At 40.6% G+C, this 21,614-nt stretch overlaps 1 protein-coding gene across 2 annotated transcripts in view; it reads left to right on the top strand.

The window, feature by feature from the left end:
* Positions 1 to 21,614, top strand: part of MTUS2 (microtubule associated scaffold protein 2) — a 300,838-nt gene that overhangs the window by 107,779 nt on the left and 171,445 nt on the right. For both annotated transcript variants that reach the window (XM_065678445.1, XM_065678446.1), the window contains 2 exons: positions 12,228 to 14,789; positions 20,979 to 21,219. In XM_065678445.1, the coding sequence (XP_065534517.1) occupies positions 12,519 to 14,789; positions 20,979 to 21,219 (2,512 nt within the window). In that variant the 5' untranslated portion in view covers positions 12,228 to 12,518. The remainder of the gene's footprint in view (positions 1 to 12,227; positions 14,790 to 20,978; positions 21,220 to 21,614) is intronic.

Here is a 21,614-nt window from a genome sequence, read left to right as displayed (position 1 = left end):
TTATTTCTTCAGTTCTTTTTAATTTTCTGCTTGTTTTGCTCCTAGAAATGACTTCCCTTCCAGCAACATGTAATTTCCCTTATAATATGGAATTTGTGATTCTAATAGAATTAGAATTTAGGGTTTAGTTAAAGCAATATGCTGTTGAATCAGGTAAAATAAAAGAAGATTTTACATAATTTTGTCTAAAGTTTTACTTGCTGTGCACAGGTTAATGTGGGCAATTGAGTCTACTCTTGTCTGTAGGTCACTAGGAGAATGATTTATTTAACATACTGAAGGAAATGGGCACCATAATTTTCTATCAGGAATAATACACTGACAAAAATGTCACAGATGTGAAATGGAAGGAATTTCTTATCCTGCTTCTCTGACACTTCTTAATGAAGAAAGATCTTAGCGTAGCATTCACATACCAGGTTCTGGAAGGCTGACATTTAGAGTAAGGAGACATTTTTACCTCCAGTTCTCTTCCCAGAGGTGTTAGCAGAATTCTGGGACTGATAGCCATTCCTAAGTGCTTTTACAATAAATAGTTAGGTTAATATATAGATACAGCAGATGTGCGTTTGAGTGATCTTCTGAGTTTTGGCTATCTAACAGTGTGGCACAAATTTACCTGCACTGAATAGATTTCTAGACAGTTCCCATTTCTTTTGTATCGTTTCTTTATGTCATCTAACTATGGTCACACTGTTATATGCCCTGGCCAGGACAGACGGAGACAGCCTACACCTCAATAGAGCTAAAAATAAGTATTGTCGCATGAATTGAATCCTTCTCTTTGCTGAGGGCATGTGCCTGCCACTTTTAACCTGAACTACCATAACTCACTGGTAAATTTCAGCTACCATGTCTCTGCCATGTCCACGGCAGCTCCAGCATTATCCCTGCTCCTAACCCAAGAGCAGAGCTCTTAACAAAGTAATTTGATATTATGGGTGGTTCTTACTTCATTCTTGGAGCACTGAGCAAATGATGACTACTTTGGTTTCTGGGTACTAATTTAGGTAAAATGCACTGTGTTGGAGATACAAATAGTCATTTCAGGCTCTCAGGCCTGCACTCTGTCTTGTTCAGTGGCATTTCCGGCAGTGTGTCATTAAGTTGTCCTTGGTTTCTCTTCCTGTGAAGCTGTTGTTACTACAGTCATACTAAGCTGATGAATAGTTTGGTGAGAAATGCTTTCTGGAGGACACCTAGTCCAAGACCTGCTCACAGATGGACCTATTTCCCCATTAGGTCAGGTTGCTCAGGGTCTTTTTGAGCCAAATTTTGAACATGTCTGGGGTGGGGAATCATATAATCCCTCTGTGTGACCTGTACCACTGCTTCAGACCTTTCATTGACTTCTTTTTTTTTTTTTTTTTTTTTTTTGCCTTATGTTCAAAACTTACTCTTTTTCTTTTCGTTTGGCTGGGTACCTATGAGATGAGTCTGCCTCCATCTTCTCTATCACCTTTATAGGTAGTTGAGAACAGCTACTAGATCTCCGCCATGCTTCTCTCCTCCAGGCTGGACTAAGCCAGATCCCTCAGCTATCATTTGTACATCGTGTTCTCCAGATCTGTAGTCATGTTGGTGGCCCTTCTCGGGGTCCTCTCCAGTGTCAGAATAATAAGACCCCACACCTGGAGACAATTTCAAATGCTTCATTCATGCCAAGCAGAGGAATGCGTCACTTCCTGAACCTGCTGGCTACTCTCCTGCTGATGCAGCCCAGTACATGGTTAGCCTTCACTGCTCCAAGGACACACTGCTGACTCATGTTCAGTTTGTCCTCCACTAGGGTTTGTCCTCCAACCAGCTCCACCAGCAAAGCTGGAAAGTCTTGAGGCCCATAGGAGACTACATCCTTTTCCCTTCATTTTAAAGACACCGTCAAACTGGAGAAAGAAGGAAGGGAATGTGCAGGTGCTTCCCTTGCAGTGCCCCATTCTTTGGAGTTACTTTCTGTGTTTTGCCTGAAAGCCCAACTGGTCTTCAGGCCATGCTGTGAAACCTGAACCTCTTTCCAACTTCAGAAGGAAGGAAGACAACTGTACAGCTGGGCTAAGCAGTGAGTGGGACTACTCTAATTTGGGACATGCAACTTGAAAGAAACATCCCTTTCTCCTTGGGCTGAAGGGGTGAGTGCTTGATAGTTTTCATCCAGTTGATCTGTATCTGATACATACAGAAGATGCCTGATGCACAATTGTGGGTGCTAATAAAGAATATATGTAAAAAGATATGCTCATAAAGCTCTTAAATCCTTTTTTTTTAATTGTATGTAAATTTGCTGTTGCAAAATACAATAGGGAAAAACCTCCTGAAGTTCACATTAAAAGTATTTTTTACTTTATACCTGTAAGGAATGTGTAGTGATAAAATGCATGGTAAACAGAAAGGTGATAGAGTGATAAAACTGAATCAGATTTCTGTTAATTTATGAAAATAGGGATGCAATCTTCAACAGGCAGTTGCTGCAAATGTTTTGAGCACTATATCCAAATATTTTTTAAGCAGAACGAATGTAACTGTGTACAGAGCAGCGGTTGCTGTGGGGTACTTGTAGTACATTTTCAGAATCAGTAGCCACAGGCAAGTAATGTATTAGTCGTTGTGCTTGACCTTTCTGTATAATAAGATTTTGCATTCTGCCTTCTGTGCTTTTAAATGAGAGCTTCCTTGTCAGTTTGTCCTTGGTGAGTCCCCAGCCACCACAGACATGTGGTGAATGGCAGTCAGCATGGCATCTGAACTTCTGCATTCTCAAAGTGGCTTGAGTGGAATAATTGTACATGTTCTGCTGCCTTCCTAACAGCCAGAATTACACCTGGGGTCCTGCTTCATGTACAGTACAGAGCCTGGTAGGAAAGTACAGCTGTGAATAAAATCACACTGAGATTTATGCCCTTCAGTCGGTCATTGTAACTGGTGTAACCAGGGTCATTTAGTCCAGAGCCTAGTCTAGGTTTTGCCACAGTTTTCATCCTGCCACTGTTTTTTAAAGCAAACTGACAGTGTCTTCCCCCTCTCTTAGGTCTCAAATTGGAAGAAAAAATATTTCAGGAACGTAGACTACGTTGCGGAAGATGGTTTTTACTGGAGTTAAGGCAAATGGGCAGAATTCCTGAAAATGCTTTATATTTGCTTTGGTTTTTCTGATGGGTTTCCCCATCAGAATGTGCAGTAAAGTTTCTAAATGTTTGACTGCAGTAATGTTTTTTAAATTTTGACAGCGTTACAGAGCTGATGGTAGTTCAAACTGAAAGGAGCAAACCTAGCAATCTAAAATTAGGGTCTTGCACTCATATTTAGGTATCCAGTTAAGAACTGACACATTTACCTGCTGTTGAATTTAGTAGAATTCAGAAAATGATGTAGAAAGACAGTTTACCCTTGGCTACACTTGAAGTTAAACTGAGTTCAGCACCACTTGTAACTGCTTTATCAGCAGTGGTTAAATTTGCTGGAGTAGACAAAGCTTCTGAGTTTCCGGGTTTTTCTCAATAGGAAGCAAATTTATGAACTTTTTCATGTTTGAGTGTTAGAACTAAATATATTTGTTTTTCTGTCTCCCAGATGTTTTTTGGAAGGAAGGAAAGATTCAGCAGTCTTGGCAGAAAAAAAACCCATCAAGACAATGATCTTTTTGGAAACATTTCACAATCAGGACTTTGTGCTGTACAGAAATAAATTAAGTAGTGTTTTGGGGCCCAGCACGTTCACTGTCCAGCTGTTGTAGGTTTTATGATAAATTGCAGTTGGATAAAGGTTTCTGGATAGAGAGGGACATAGTAAGATGCTGGCTGGGCTCTGCAGGATGAAGGTGCTCAGAAAGGATGGGCAGGATCTCTTTGCTGCTGTCTCTGATCTGACCGAGTAGAATAGGAGCTAATTGTCCTCTCTCACCTTCACTAGTATGTCCTATTTACATAAATGGCACTGTAGGGTGCAAGGTGCACTGGATGCTGCAGATCCAACCTTGCATGAGGGCGGTTCAGGACATGGGTTGCTCGAGATTGTCCCAGGAGATGACAGTCCTGTTCAGAAACATCCTGAATGCCTAAGCAGCCTTTTCCAGCCAGATTTGCCTATCCCACATTGCCCTTAGTCATCGTGCTTGTAGTAAGCATGGGTAAAGCCTTTCCCAAATCTTCACTCATGAAGGCAAGCCATCAACGGCACTGTGCCCAAGAGTGCCAAGTGGTGAAGTGATTCATTCGTGGTGTCCCTGCTAGCATCCAGGGGCAAAAGGAAGAGTGAGGAGGGCTGTCCCCATTCTCTGTGTTTGGGGTCAGCCCTGGAGCATGTGTCCATACAGAACAGGTGGGCTGAGTTGTGGCAGCATGGACTTGGTTCGAGGCATTGTTTTCCTTCTGTTTGTTTCCATTTGTTTGGGAGGAATCAGTTTTTGCCTTTACTATACTTTCCTCTGAGAAGACTTCTTTACTGCTTGCTTTCTTGCCATTTCCATTTGCTTTATGGTGCCTTGAGCTTATCAGTGATAAATTTCCCTCTTTTGGGCTTTTGAGTGAAGGTTTTCTCATACTGCCTGTGTTTTGCTTGCAGCTGTGGACTGAACCCTGGGCTGAGGTCTTGCCTTGCTTGGTTTACTAGCTCTTACTACTTAAACAGCCAGGATGCTCTCTTCTAACACCATTTCTCTTCACAGTGGCTTTCTCTGAGGTTCTGCTGTTGTTTTACTTTGAAGTCCTGAATTAAATAGCACCATGCCTCAGAAAGTATGAGCTGTTCCTATATGTTTAGCCAGGTGCATTTACCTGGAATTCAAATAAAACCAGGCATTTGTTCAAGATAATTTGCCATGTTTATCAAATCAGCTTCCTTGTTGCCATTGCTAAGACAATCTCAGACTTCTGCCTTCTGAGGGGGGATCCGATTAATAGGATTGCTTATATCAAAGTATGTTGTCTTATCCAACAGTGAACATTTGAAAGCAAATAGAAATGTTAAAAAAGAAGTCTTGAGAAAAAACTATTAAGGCTTGTGCTTTGTAGAGACTTGATTGATGTTAATAATTAAAATAATTTGTCAGTTTTGATAATGAGAATCTTTAATCCCAAATCCTGTACTTCTTTGAAATGGCAGTCAGCAGGATCCTTTCTACATAATGTGCTTTGGGAATTCAGCCCTCAACAGGTAATAAATTATTAGGGTAGCTCTGCAGATTTGTGTTACAAACTGCAGTTTTCACCAAAAAAAACCAAACAACCCCAAACCCCAGACATTTAAAAGCTTCTTATGAAAAGGAAATCATTTATACACATTATCTAGGAAGGATTTTCATCTCTTTGCATGGAGATGTACTAATCCCCACAGTGTAACTGGAGGTAAATTAAGGAGGTGTACAAAGATTTCTGCTCTTTACATTACCATCACCACTGCCATCACAGGAAAAGTTGTGGCTCTGTTCCCCAGGGAAACCAAGTGGCCACAGGTTTCTTTGGACAACAGCAGTTCCACATGGTCATAGCTGTTTCCTATGCCATGTTTCTCATCCACAAACCCTACTGTGAGATGCAGCACAGTGAGATAAAACACTGGTGCTGGAAAGTGTTATTTAGCCAAAGGAAAAACAGTGCAACCCCTTTGTTCTCCCTGCTGTGTTGATGTCCTCCAGTTGCCATATGTAGCAATTAAGGATTTATATAAATGCTTCTAATATGGATCATCTTTTCAGGTTTTTTTCATTTATTCAGCAAGGAAAATTGCACTTTTAAGCCAGTTGCACATCATGATACTGCCAGGAGCTACAGCAAATTCCAGTGCTAGGGTCTCATGCTGGTACCTGATTATCCAGTCCTATTGCTTCAGGTCATAGAGAGATGCTGCCACTTCTCATTCTTTGGGAAAATCAGTGGACAACCTTGCTTTAGCACCTTCAGTTTTGGCTGTGCTTTTGGGAGTGATGTATGAGGCTGTGATTTCCATCAAACAGGGAATTGTGATGCTTCCCAGGGATCTCTCAGGGATGTCATATAAGGAAATTACTGCAGCCTTCACCCCAAAATCCCTGGGAAAACAAAGTGAAGAGAGCAAGCACGCAGGACCTAGGGGATGAGGCTGTACTCTGATTCGGGTGCTTTCTGGTCAATTCTGGTGATGGGAAGGACCTGGGCTGAATCCTCATCAATCCTCCTGCAGCTACATTCCTACCTCTTTCATCAGAGGCTTGGTTTTCATGAGCTCAGGAGCATGGTGAGCGGGCATGTGTGCATATGGCCTTACCTGGCACATTTGGCATGTGCAATGTCCTTCATGTGACATAGCAACTGAAAGTAAATTAGTCCCAAAGAAAAAAGTGAAAAAGAAATGTCTCCTTATAGGCCTAACCAAAGCAAGAACCAGGGTCCTTGACTGAGCTTCTTATCTCTCTGTTATTTAGGAAAATCAAATGCTCAGTGGAGTAGAAGCAGCAACCTTTCTGTGTCACCTGACTTGCCATTTAAAAAGCTTTAAATGGCAACATGAAGTATGTTTCATCTGAAATATTATTTGGAACTTTAAAATGAAAAAGTTTGAGAAAATTTTGAAGCTAAATATGGCAAATGTTTAAAATCTGTTTTGTTTATAATCATTTTGCTAAAATAAGTTTGATTAATAAATAATTTCATTAATTATTTGGCTAAACTAAAACCTTTGTTGGTTTTGAATAAAAATTAAATAACTGAAAAAATGTTTTGGCATAATAAAACATTAGCTATTTTCTATCCAGTTTTTATAACTATATTTATATAGATATAAAATAGGTAAAATGAAAGTATAGAAATAATGAAAGCTATAACTAGAAATATATATAAATATATATAATATATAATATATAATATATAATATATAATATATAATATATAATATATAATATATAATATATAATATATAATATATAATATATAATATATAATATATAATATATAATATATAATATATAATATATAATATATAATATATAATATATAATATATAATATAGAGAGAAATATAGAGAGAAATATAGAAATAATGAAATTTATTGACTGTAAAGGTGTTAAACCCACTAAAACTCTAAGATTCTGGAAATGCTACTGAACCAAACTGTACAAAAGCCTCTAATGTTTTCAGATTTTTTTCAATTTTACAAATAAGAAACTCCTTCCTATCATTTTCCAGTGTGTAAAAATTTAGCATTTTCTGCACCATTTCTTTTCTCTGCCTATGTTTCAATTGCTCATCAGGCAGAAAGCTGTCTATCTTAAGTACTGTTCTCTTCATGCCATACAGCAACGTTTCCATAGGATCTGCCAATGATGAGATTATGCTGTAATTTCCCCAAACAGCTGGGTCTGCTTCGTTATGAATAGAAGCCATCGGGGAGTGTGTCCAAATCTTAGTTCTCAGCCTTCCAAATCACATTAACAAAATTATCACATGCCTGAGTGAGCGCTTCTCCACCAGTTTTAATTAATTCCAATTGTATGTTACACACTCCAAGAGGTTTATTGGCTTTTTTTAACACCCTAGTATCGTCTTTCCACTTCCATCACTGTTAGAGGTAGTTCTTTGTGATGATTTGGGTTTCTCAAGAAAATATTCCCACCTCCTTCCCTTCCAGTTCTGTAAGTGTTTCAGCAGTGAGGCTCAGTTCTTGGCAGCGTGTAGCCCTGGCATTAGAAGCAGTGGTATCTTGTCTCCCAGAGAAGGCCTCAGTAAGGCTGTGTCAGGTTTGCCAGTTCTCCCCAGCGGCATTTTTCAGGACAACTGTGCATCTCAGGAGGCTGCTGTTCATGCCAGTTTTCTGTAGTAACTGTAAAAACAGCATCTGTTTCCCACCTCATACAAGTATATTCCTCGTGTGTGCTCATCCATCTCCCTCCATCACTTCGTTTGTCAGACTAGGAGTGTCTTTCCTGTGGAGCAAGATTTCTTTCTTGGGGTCTGTTTTTTGCAGGAGTTTATCTGTGGGTGCTGTAACGCAGTCAAAGATGCTCGTCCTGTTCAAATCTGTGCTGCTAGTGTGGAGGGCAGCAGATCTGGAGCCTGTGCTCAGCTGTTGTCCTGGATGCTGCAGGGATTTGTGAACTTGGAGCTCATGACCAGGATAGCCTTCAAAGGAAATGACTGGAAGCTTCTCACGTCATGTTTTCAGCTGAGTTGTGATCAAGCAGTTGTAGCTACCTTCTGGGAGAATGAACACCCCATCACACCCCATGACTCCTCTCTGAGTCATGACTAAGTGGCTGGTCTGCAAGTCCCCACAGGGAGCTGAATGTCTGTGTGATCCTCATCCCTGGGCAGGACAACCCACTACCCCACTGGGTTGAGAGCATTTGCCCCTGTACTGAAAGAACAATCAGCCTAAGCTGTGCACAGCATTACCAGTATAATCAGATAGTTTTAGCATATCTTTCTGTAAATATTCCGGTTTTAGACTTTCAGGACCAGGATGGGTAAGCAGCTGTGACAGCCTGCATTCGGAAATATTTAAGGAGCCAAACTTCTCAACACGTTTCAGATTTTATTTCTTTATTTCCAGTTTTATTTCTCCATGTGCTTTGATAATTCCCTTGCATTTCTCGTAATTATTACTGTTCTATTTTTGTAGGAAATTGAAAGCAAATGGGTCAGCCAATAACATGGTAATGCTTTACCATTTTTCTTTTATTCAGTGTCGACTGAAGATAACAGTATTTTACGCTGCTTGTTTAACCAAGAAAAGCTGCTGTTACTATTTAGAAGCAGGCTGCTGCTTTCTTTTCCCAGCCAGCTACATTTTACAAACTTGAGCTCTGCTGATGCAGTCTATGCTGTGTGCCTTGCAGCAGAAATCGTCCAGCTCAGCTTCCTTTTCCCTGGTGTCTCCAGGTGAGCATCTGCTGGCCAAATGCATCTTAGGATGGACCAGAGTGTAGTGGAGGAACTGTAATAGCAGATGGGAGGAAACTCTTGTAGACTGCTTTCCTAGATCATCATTAAATGCGTTCAGGTTAAGAAGAAAGGCTCTTAGGAGACAGACTTAGAAAGAAACTGATACTACTAAAGTTAGAAGTATTTAGTTATTTTTCTGGCTCCTTGAACTTTTCTTCTCCCTGTGGGATCATAGCTAACCACAGCTTGGCAGATATAATTTTATTCTACAGTCTAGGATGTTCATGTCACTTTATAATGTTTTTTTTTCACAAATATAGTTATTGCATCCTGCGAAGATGCTGGGACATGGAGAGCTATGACCTCATTTTCCACTCTCAGCAATTCAGAGGGAGCACTTTTACACTACAAAGTATCAAGAAATATTTACCCATATCAAGGTAACTTGGTACATACACCAAGTTCAGTCATTAAGACTTGCAGTCGTATTTCTTCTGCAGGGTCTCCAGTGGGACGCTGCTAAGTGATGAGGTGTTGCAACGGCTGCGATCAAGTCTTCTCGTACCCCCAGCTCCTGCACTGAAGAGGGCATCTGGAGAGTTAGGGAGGTTCACATCTCTCTCATCTCAGAGCATTCCTGCACATCAGGGAGTGACTTTAGATGTGCGTATGTCAGCCAACATCACTCAAGTGAGATGAGTAATAAAAAAATAGAGAAAAGCTAGCAGAACCCAAGCACAGCTGAGTCTTTTCATCTCACTGACTCCAAAGAGCATAGTGAAGTTGAGTGTGGACAGTGCCACATAAAATAAACTATCCTGCAGAAAATCCAAGCCAAAGCTTCTTAAATAGAAGCTGTTTAAATAGAAGACTGATCAAATCTTCTAAGGCCCCAAATGTAACACAAAGCCATGCATCTTACTCCCAAATGTGCCTATTACAGTATGTGTTTATCATATTGATTGAACCAAAACCAAAAGCTTGTATTCCTTAACAGGGAAAAGAGGGTTAATAAACAGGTTAATCTGTTTGATTTTATTTTTATATTAATTTAACAGGAGTCCTGTGCTGTCAGTTAGTTTTATGGCAGAATGGAGTCTTGTATTATTTCAAACATGGAATCATTATTCTGTGTGCTTATTGTAACGACAATTGTAAAACAAATTACAGAGCTAAACACTGTGGAAAAAGAGAATATTTTTTGGTAATTGTATGGATGCTATTTGTAAGGATGTAACCAATTGTTCAAGTCCATGAGATCCTTAATCTGAGACTGAATGTCACTGGAAGAGATGAATTTGGAAGGTCAGGTGCATAGGATCCATCCTGAAAGATCTTAGCACAAGATGAACCACCTCTCAAAAGCGACCATCCCTTCTCACTGACTCTGGAGAAAGCACAGGAGCAATGCCAACACTGTGTGAGAATAATCTCTGCCTAGATAGTGTTTTATATCTACCTAGATAGTATTTTATTTTATTATATTTATTTATAATCACACATACATTTGAAGTCCATGTCTCTGGCCAGCATTGGCTGCTTTAAGAGGATAATCTCAACTGACAGTGTACTGAGGTTGTGCAGTGCCCTGTACTTGAAAGGGGACAGATCTTTCTTGACTCTCATGTTGATCAGCTCGTACCAGCAAAATTAAACCAAATTGTTTGGTCTGGTCACTGAAGCATACAAGCATGGTCTGTCTCAACGCAGTGTGTGTGTGAAGATGCTTACATCTTCTTTCCACAACGTTTTTTTTTTGGTGTTTTTTTTTTTTTTTTATTCAAAACTATCCTCATTTGCATTACTAATAATCATATTAGGGGCAGTGTAAAGAAGAGAAACCAGCAACCTCTTAGCATCATGTTCATAACCTTAAATGCCTCAATTAACTTTGCTCTAGACCCAGGTGAGAGATGTAGAGAAGAAAATAAGTGGCAAATTAATGTATTGCTCTACTTGTACATTTGAAATACATCAGCCTGATATGGCATTTATGGTCTAATGTGCATGACCATTGTCATTTATCAATTTATTTATATATACTGCCATAGAACTCAGAGGTTCAGCAAAAAGTAGAGTTCAGCTCTCAGGTTGAATATGTAAAATCTCGTAATATGGTTTTTTTTGTGGGGGGAGAGAAAAGGGAAAGGAGCAATAAGAAATGAACCAAAACCCTCTGTAATGCATATATTTAATAAGTATTCAGTTCTGTTTTTCTCTGGCAAAGGACAGAACAGAGAAATAGTTAAGAAGTCTTGTTCTATAATGCTTTGCAAACTCTATAACGGCACAATTCTGTGGTGTTGAAGTGAAATTCTAAATACATTGTTCTGTTTCATAAATTTATTTAATTAGTTATTGTTTGCTGAAGAGCTGAAAACCATGCCAGGAGTCTGAATCCAGACTCAACCAACATGTGTGTGTGCCATATAAAGAAACTGCTTTGAGCTGGGAGCCAGGTGTGAGCAGAGCTGAACTGAATGCAACGGATGGGAGGACCTGTTCATAAGGGGTGTTAGAAACATGGACCCAGAACTTGCACCCAGATGCTGTAGACTGAGCAGTGGACTCAATCAGGACTTAAAATTAGTGCCCCTGTGAGCCCCTGATTAGAGACCCAGCACAGGTGGGAGCATTGTACAAGAAATATCTCAGAGAGTGAATTTAGGCATGGCACAGATGGACAATTCCCCTTGTTGGAAGCAAGAGAGGACAAAATCTGGTCTTTCAAAGCCACAGGTGGGAAGGAGCCAAAAGGAGCTGTACTGTATTAGGTCTAGTGTGTAATCCTCTATATTTGAACATGTGCAGCTGTCTCAGAAAAAGAGTTTTCCTTTGCAGGCCTCCAGCCATAGTTTGTGCTTTCTTGGCATCTATAGGTCTGGCAAAGAAATGTCAAAGGTGATGGGGTGTCAGCACAAGTATGGCTGTGGTTTGTACAAGGCAAGGAGAGAAACCCTCAAAAATCCCCTAATGGAGCTGGAATTTTATTGCTTGTGACTTGTCTGTACAGTGGTACTTCAGTTACACCACTCTTGGTGTAGTAGACCCTCAATGTTGCATCCCACCCTACCCTAGCTACTTATGCCTGTTCCCAATTGTAAAACAATGTGGCTTAAAAGCAGTATCAACCACTCTTCTAAGCAGCAACCAGTTACCAGTTTTAACCGTGTGACTTCTCAAGTCAGAGATCTGTGCTACATGAAGAATTTTTGCTGGGAGCAAAGCTGTGATTGAAACAACATCTAAAGTATTTGAAAATGCTCTATCCTGGGGATGTACTTGGCAGTGCTGTTGATTTTAACTGTGTTTTAGCTAGCATGATTCCTGACATCAGTGTAACATTGTCTGGGTTGTTTTGTTTTTTTTTTCTCATAGGTTGGCTGGATTAACTGGCTCTCATTCAGAGGGAACTTGACAGATCTATTTCGCTTTCGTTGAACTTCTCTACTGCACACCATAGGTCCAGAGGCTGCATCAAAGACAACTGAGCAGCACAAAAATGTGACTCTGACAGAGACTCCGAACTTTCTGCCAAGGAGTTTTCTACTGATCAGTTTATAATTTAAATGTATAACCGAAGCATGAGTTACAGTTAACCTGATAGGGGAAAAAAAAGCTTCCTTATTGATTAGGACTGCTAAAGAAGCAGTCACCTGAAGCTTCAAAATGAGTGCTCCGTTAATCCCAAACAAGTCATGTTATGCTCAGCTTCAGGACAACCACAGTGAAATGAAAAATAATAATGAAAGCACAGAAAGTGTGGGGGATGCCAATGCCAATCAAATTGTGACAAAAGTTAGAACCCCTGAAGGAGCTGTTACGAAATGTGATTTGACGGATGAGAGTGGGAATATACACTCTGGAGGGTCAGAGAAAGTTACTCATCTGAATATAGAGCAGAATAAACTTCTGACCTTCAAAGACTCTCGGACCTGTCACACTGCTGTACAGGAAAGTAGGGTGCCCTCCACCACAAGCAAGGAAATGGGGAAAGACTTTAGGACCAGAGAAGCTAAGGACATAGCAAGGCATACCAGGATTAGCCGAGGACAAAGTTTGTCCAATTTAAAAAGTAACACAAATGATGCCAACCTAGAAGTTATTTCCAAAGGTGATGTTGACTTCACCCAGAACTTTTCTAAGGGTAAAATGTCTAGGACTGTGGAGGTGGAGAGAATAAAAAGGCTTTCTTTAGGAAGACCAAGTAAATTCTCTCCTCAGTCTGAAGCACTTGCAAAAGACTGTGTTGGCCGTGTGTCGAGTAAACGCCTGCTTTCTGCATCACTGGACTCTATTGACACGTCGCACCATTTGACAGGAAATACAGAGAAATCACAAAAAACATCCACAGATCATTTTGTTGGGATGGTGTTTCATCCGCTTGACAATACCTCAGAGGAAAATATTGTATTTTATTCCAAACCATCTACCTCAGGGAACAAGAAAATAAGTAAACCGGAAAATGCACCAAATGTTAACGTTGAAAGCACACTGCATACTTCTCATTCTCAACATTCAGCTGTGAAGCCCAATGAAATTGTTAGTAAATCAGAAGCACAATTAGGTCAGGGTGATAAAAGTAAAAAAATGGAGCTTAAGACTGCAACATCTCTACAATATAAAAATACATGTCAACAAAAGATTGAGAGAATTATGCTGGTAGAGTTCCTGGGATGTCAAAAAGATGGAAATATATCAGTGGAGGAAGAGAAATGCTCTGGGTCTTACGCTTCGAAATTTCAAGCATCCCATTTTCAAGACACCTGTAATAAAGTAGAGGATGCATTGTCAAGTCCCGATGACAAGTTGTTAAGTGATGTCAGCATTGGTGGGGAAGGGAGAGGAAGCAACGATGGTGACAACAGGGCAACTAGTCAGGATGGTGAGGAAAATCCTGACAAAGAAGTGGAAACAATACTCTCACTCACCTGCAGTAGTAAATCCAGTGGCAAAGTGACACCTAGAAAAAGTGAAAATTTACATGAAGCTGATGCAGGTTGCACTGAAACAGTTGGTGAGCAAATATCTTTTACACATAATACTAATCTACCTGACAGCAAACTCTTGGAAGTTGATGAGAACAAACTGACACTAGTCAAAGAAAGCACTGAGGATGCTGCTCTGCCTGCTTCTGATTTCTCATATCAGCGCAGAGCACACAGTGCAGAGACAGTGTCACACCAACAACCTGACAACCACGACAGTGACGTGGAAACCTTGAACTTTCCAGTTCCAAGTAAAAAGACAGCTAATACACAGAAGCATCCTCCAGAGGAAGCACCAGAGAGCTGTAATGTTTCAGGAAAGGAGGATGCCTTTTTATGTGTCCCAACTCCTGTGCACAGAGTGGCAGCGCTGGATGTTAATAGTCAGCCCATCCCATCAAACAGTAATTTGAAGGACCTTTATTCACTTCATGTTGACAAACTGTCACCCTCCTCAGTCCTACCTCCCACTGACAGTACACAGTTGTTAAGCATATCCCCTAAAGTGCCTATCAAGACTGCTTGCAGCAGCGCCATCCCAAAACCTATCCTGGTCCACTCCAAGGGCTCTCTTGCAGATAAGACAGATGCGGACAGTGACTGCAGTGAAAAGCTGGAAGAAAGCATTGAGATAAAACCTGCCATACCCAGGCCCAAACCTGTGAGACCTAAAATCATCACATACATTAGGAGAAACCCTCGTTCAATAGAGCAGCTTGACCCTTTGTTTGCACCAGCAGGGCTGCCCTTCGGTAGCCCTGCATGCGGCATGCCCATCTCTACAGAGCAGAAGGCATGCAATGGAGGGGAGACAAAGTCTGCCAGCATCCTGTATGATAAATTTAAACCTGACCTCCAGAAACCAAGACTCTTCAGTTCTGGATTGGTGGTGTCAGGAATTAGACCCCCAGGCCATCACTTTGGTCCGATGAGCGAGAAGTTTCTGCAGGAGGTAAGGAAGCAGCTTTGAGAGACTCTTCTGTATGCCAGGTGGTGGTAATTCGCTTACTTGTTGCTGCCAGAAGTTAGATCTCATATCTCAAATAAGAAAGAAATTCTAAATCAATGCAACATGTGATCATTAGAAATAAACTTACTTAGCCATTTCTGGCACTGACGCTGTTGCGATGTCTGATCTGTGACTGGAAGGTGTCATTGCATTTCTCCAGTATTTTCCAGCAGACTGGTCACCTGCTAGTAGTATAAATAAGGATGTTTAGAAAAGAAAAGACATGCTGCTTGAATTTATGCATAAATGGATTCTTCCCCTCCTCCCCTCATAAAATAGCTTTGGGAAATTAATGTAATTTGCCCACAGAGACTTTTCCTCCTTAATGGGAAAGTTGGCAGGTTTTTGCAGACAGAGCACTAGAGGTATAAACTAATTCTCTCCTGCATTGAAACCCAGGGACTATCAGAGCTCTTGTTAGATTATATAGTTCATACAGGGAAAGATTTAAAAGTCTTAAAGAAAGAATTACTCGGTTTTTTTTGCTGTGTGTCTCATGGTGTTATTTGAGGGTATTTTAATGCCTGCCTCATTCTACATACAGTATTTATCCAAGAAACAGCATTGAAATAACAAATTTGGTGACAGTCAACAATTAAAAGTTGGCAAACACCCAAATTAAAATATTGTGTGTGTAGGTTGGCCCTTACGTTGACAGGAAACCTACTGAAGTGGTCGTGGATTATACGGTTTCATACAGCAGCATCTCCCTGCAAACACAGAAAGCACAGTCCTCGCTGTCCTTCCCCCTATACCTTCAGTTTCCAGCTGTAACCCTGATATTTTGTGTCTGGAGTTAGAATTATGCAAGTTATTGTAAGCTTGTCTATGCCCGCCATTAGTAGTATATATTTACCGTTGCCTTGTAAGTTGAGGGAAAATTAATAGGTTATTACTCTTTCATATATGGCAATGGAAATTAAGGCAAAAATAATCCAGAATGTGCAGCTGTTTCGCCATGTTTGACGTGATCCTCTAAAGACCATAGGTATCTATGGCTCATACAGTTCAGGTTCAGATAATAAGGAGACAGGTTGTAACAAGTCTGCAGCATGATTTACTCTAGACTAAGGTTAGAAGGAGGGCACTTATAGGCTGGAGAAGGTCCAAAAATGTTTTCATAGAATCATAGAATCACAGAATCACAGTATAGTTTGGGTTGGAAAGGACCTTAAGATCATCCAGTTCCAACCCCCCTGCCATGGGCAGGGACACCTCACACTAAGCCATGTCACCCAAGGCTTCGTCCAACCTGGCCTTGAACACTGCCAGGGATGGAGCATTCACAGCTTCCCTGGGCAACCCATTCCAGTGCCTCACCACCACCACAGTATATCTACCCTTATATCTGTCCTGAACTTCTACTATTTAATTTTGAACCCATTACCCCTTGTTCTATCACTACAGTCCCTGATGAAGAGTTCCTCTCCTGCATCCTTGTAGGCCCCCTTCAGGTACTGGAAGGCTGCTATGAGGTCTCCACGCAGCCTTCTCTTCTCCAGGCTGAACAGCCCCAGCTTTCTCAGCCTGTCTTCATACGGGAGGTGCTCTGGTTCCCTGATCAACCTCGTGGCCTCCTCTGGACTTGTTCCAATAGTTCCATGTCCTTTTCATATAGAGGACACCAGACCTGAACACAACGCTCCAAGTGAGTTCTCATAAGAGCAGAGGGGCAGGATCACCTCCTTCTACCTGCTTGTTGAGCCCCTTCTGCTGTGGCCCAGGACATGATTGGTTTCTGGGCTATGAGTGCACACTGAAGCCAGCTCATGTTCATTTTCTCATCGACCAACACCCCCAAGTCCTTCTCCACAGGGCTGCCCTGAATCTCTTCTTTGCCCAGCCTGTAGCCATGCCTGGGATTGCTCCTACCCAGGTGCAGGACCTTGCACTTGTCATGGTTAAACTTCATGAGGCTGGCATCAGCCCACCTCACAAGCGTGTCAAGGTCCCTCTGGATGGCATCCCTTCCCTCCAGCACATCAATCGAACCACACAGCTTGGTGTCATCAGCAAACTTGCTGAGGGTGCACTCAATCCCACTGTCCATATCACCGACAAAGATGTTGAACAAGACCAGTCCCAACATCGATCCCTGAGGGACACCACTCGCTACTAGTCTCAAGCTGGACTTAGAGCCACTGACCACAACTCTTTGTGTGCAGCCGTCCAGCCAGTTCTTTATCCACTGAGTGGTCCATCCATCAAATTGATGTCTCTCCAATTTAGAGAGAAGGATGTCATGTGGGAGAGTGTCGAACGCTTTGCACAAGTCCAGGTAGATGATGTCAACTGCTCTACCCCATCCGTCAGTTCCGTAGCCCCATCATAGAAGGCCACCAAATTCGTCAGGCAGGATTTCCCCTTAGTGAAGCCATGCTGGCTGTCACCAGCCACCTTGTTGTTTTTCATGTGCCCCAGCATGGTTTCCAGGAGAATCTGCTCAATGATCCTCCTTTTTCCCCCAGTCCTCTAAGAAATATGGCTTTGGGTGGGTATTTCAACAAGGGAAAGTTTGAAACCAAGCAAGCTGCTACTTCAGAGAACCTGTATTGCCTGGAGAAAAGGCTGGGAAGGAAAACTCAATCAAAATGCAGTTTGTGCTGTGAGTTTGCATTAGCGCAGGAGTCAGGAGCTGACAGAATAAGGTGATATTTTCTCCTTTGGGCTGCTACCCTAAAAACAATTACCTACCCTCCTGCTAGTTAGAGAAATGCAAAGGGAACTGATATGGCTCCCATATGGATCAAAAGAAAAGAAAATGATTGATCTATGGAAGTGGTCAGATGTTTAGAAAAGCAGCTGTGCACAGTTCAGCTTCATGGCAGGTGACTGATGTGTAATCAAAAAGAAATCAATTAGGATGTTTTGAGATAGATCAAAATAACCCTTTTGAAGGGGCAGAGTAGAAGACTCAGAAGCTTTCGAAACAGGGAGATGCTGGGGAAGGATGGCTACTGCCTTCATAAGAGAAAAAAATTGCCCTATTTCACGCATCCAGTTTGGGCTTTGGAGATCTTTGAGTATTATTTTATAGCTCTTTACATAACTATGATAGGGAGTGTAAATAGCTGCTATCAGTCAGACCCCTCAGATAGCTAAATGACAGAAACATAGCCTAGGCTGCAAGGTGAGAGTTTACCCTTAAGGATATGGCTCATGCCTTGTCAGAGGGTAGTCATTGGCTCACTTTAGTCACTACTTTAGGGCCACTGCCAAGAGCCCTGCTTCTGGTAGGAGGTCTATCAGGATGTCTGCTGATCACCAGCTGCCTCCCCAGGCCTGTGCCTGCCCTGTTCAACCACCTCTTTGCATCTGCTGCCCATCTCTCTGCACTGGAAAGCATGGACTAAAGCCTGTTGAAACAAAACACCTGTAGGGTAAAAGGGGGTAAACGGAATTGTTTTATAGTCAAACCAGCAATTCCTCGCCAAATCTCATTGTCTGAAGGGCCTGAACCAATGTTGCCAACACTTTTCCCAGATAGTTGCCTGAAGCAGGTGCTTGACAAGATGATTCTTGCTTAAGGCATTAATGTTTGACAATGTTTAAACAAAGTAACATGAAGTAAAGTGTTGGGTATCCTTACCTGCTGGCTGTGCTGCCAGCTCTGCTAGGGATTAACCAGCCTGTGGAAATTCCTGTATGCTCCAAGCGCTTGCTGCAGACTTTCCAGTCTAACAAATTCATTAAATGGAGAAAGCAGGGAATGAACAGACAGTGACACACAATAAAACTCTGAGCTGAGCTTCTTTTTAGTTGACAGGATTCAATAGACCTTTTATTTAAATTCCCTCACAAAAAAATCTAGTACAGCATGTTAACAGCTCTCATATTAATCCATATCTTTCTAAAAAGCCTTAAAATGGTCTTATAATCAACAAATGCATACAATTCTATTGAGACCAGTTGAATTTTACACTTCATAAATTCACTGTTAAATAGAAAAGAAAACATATTGTCTTTGTAACATGTTTGTGTCCCTCAAAAAATGGGATTTTTTTCTAAAAAAGCATCTATTTCTTGAGAGATATTTGGGTAAATTACAGTTGGACTTGATGGTCTTCCAACCTGAATGATTCTATTCTAAATCCTTCTTGGTTCTCTCAGCTTGAGAATACGTTTTATGCTTGTGATTGAGTGATTCTTTTTGTGTGCATGTTTGTTGACCTTCTGTGTTACTCCTAGCATACTGTCAATAACGGAAAAAATGAGGTGACTAAAGGTTTGGATAAGCTGACCCAGCTTATCAAAGAGGCATGGTTTCTGTATTAAAGATTTTCTCTGTTACTTATACTTGGCATTGTTGCGTTCACTGCCAGTTAAATATGAAATGATAGGAAATGTATAGGGGAATCTGGCTGAAATATAGAAAAAAAATAGATAAATAGAAAAGATAACTTTAGAAAAAGATAAAATAAATAAAAAGATAACTGAATCTTATCCAGTCTCATATCTAGAAGTTGAAAATAAAAAGCTAGATATGTCCTGCGGTCCAAGCCAAGAGAATCATCTATACAGTAAAAAAAATGCATCCTAACTTGTAGAAATATGTCATAGAAGTACAACAAAAGAAGTACAACAAAAAAGGAAACAGGAAGATTTAATGGCAGGAAATAAAACTGCAAGCAAAGGGAAAATATAGAGTGAAAATACAATGATCAGTGTTCGTTCAATCTGCCCTCTTAATGTCTGTATAAAGACCTCAAAGATTCTATATTTAATAGTTTAAGATCAATCCTGTTTCTTTTAGCATATTGAAGATTGCTAAATTAGTCTTAAAGCTCTTGAAGCAACAAGGATCAAAGCTTTTATAGCTAATATTGAAGCACATGTTCTAAATGCTTATAATTGCTAAATAGAAATTGATCTGGCATATTATATGCTTCATAACTTACAGCACAATTAATTAATTTTCAGTTACATTTCTTCTTAGATAGCCTATGGCACTTTTTGATTGACTTTAAAACAAATTTATTTCAGATTTCCTATTTCCTAAGCTGTTTCGGGTTTGTTTTCTTTTTTTTCCTGTGGTCTAAATCTGATGCACTGAAAAAAATATCCATGGGTCCTGTCTGCACTATGTTGATATTGCATTTTATTAGATAATGATGAAGAAGCTGGGCTCTACCCAGAAATATAAATGGCTCTTTGCAGGTGAGAAAGATGAAAACTACTGACATTGCTCTGCACCCTTGTCCTGAATCAGGAAGCAAAACAGTGAGGTGGGCATCAGAGCCCAGCTTGAGTATAGAAAGATGCAAGGCCTGAATCAAGAAGCCATGTCATTCCATGACTACAAATTCCCTCGTAACAGCCAGTTTGATGGAGATATTTTCAGCTTGGTACTTAACTTCGGTCCTCACAGTATACACCCATTAGAATACTGAGAGATTTGTCTCTGATTTTAGCAAGGCAGCATCTATTTGTGATAAACACTAAATATTTCACATCTGCAAATTTTCTTTTTTTCTCCAATTCAAATGGACAGCTGGCTTTTATAGCTCTGGTTTGGAATATTCAACTGTAAAACATGCCCACCTCCACAGCCAGGTCTTTTTTCAGGAACTTCAGGAGCACAGATTACAGTGAACATTTTGCATTAAGAACATGTACAGGGGGCTTTTTTCTCACACAAATGAGTTGACAATACCATTTCTTTCATTAAATGAACTCAAAATACCTTCAGCTTCATTTTTAACTAAGTTAAAAGAGACTTCTCACAAAATTGTATTTCACAGTGCTTTAAATAACTTCTAACAAAAATTTCACTTACACACTCTCTTGGTGTAGCTACCTCTATAAATACTATCAATCACCTTTCAGGACTTAACAGTAACTTTATTTTCACTAATTTAAGATCTTCTATTTGTCTATTTCCTTTTGGGGAAGTCATCAATTCTTTATTTGGGTTTAGTTCTGTATTGAGACTAATGTGTTTGTGTACGTATTTTTGGAGAGTGATTCATATGGTAACACCATCACCTTTTGAAAGTGATGATCAGTCTGCAGTGCTCTGAAGCCCAGATTCACAAGGAGGGGGAACTAGCCTTTATAAGCAACTTAGAGCTCCATATTTTCTGGATTTATTGATTTCTTGCATAAATATCTGTGTTAATGATTTTTCTGTAGGTTGGGGACAGGCCTGCAAAAGATGAATTTTGTTCTCCACCATATACACACTATGAGGTCCCACCAAGTTTTTATCGATCTGCCATGATACTCAAGCCACAGTTAGGACTGGGTGCAGTGTCCAGGTTACCATCTGCAAAGAGCAGGATTCTCATTGCAAGTCAAAGATCCTCAGGTAGCTGTCTCCATCAGCAAGGAGAAATAACGAGTGCTCCCAGCCTCTATCATCCTGATGCTTCAGGTAAAGTATGAACTTTCTTTCCTTCCTCTAATTGTAGCCACCAATAAGATACAGGTTTTTTTCAGACAGAAATATCACAAAATAAGTGACATCTTGACCTGATACTACAAAGCTCCAACAGCACTCTTTGAGGTGTGTCTTTTTATCCTGCAGCAAGGCTGACTAGGGAGTCTGGGACTTGCAGAAAGGTTGCTTAACAGGTCATTTCCAACGAAGAATCAACTTCAGTAATAATTTTCATTGTGCTCTTTTTTTATCTTCCTCCTCTTTGCAATGCCTGAAAAATCTTTGTTTTGCCCTGCGGAAGTTAGTGGGACATTTTCTGCCATCATGAACACCCCATCATTCCATCCGAATATGGCATTCCCCCCAGTGTTGTGCTCTGAAAGCCTGGG

Source organism: Lathamus discolor, chromosome 4 (genome assembly GCF_037157495.1).
Source record: "Lathamus discolor isolate bLatDis1 chromosome 4, bLatDis1.hap1, whole genome shotgun sequence".
NCBI lineage: Eukaryota > Metazoa > Chordata > Aves > Psittaciformes > Psittacidae > Lathamus > Lathamus discolor.
Note: the sequence above shows the minus strand (reverse complement) of the source record. Positions and strands in the feature narration are given on the sequence as shown.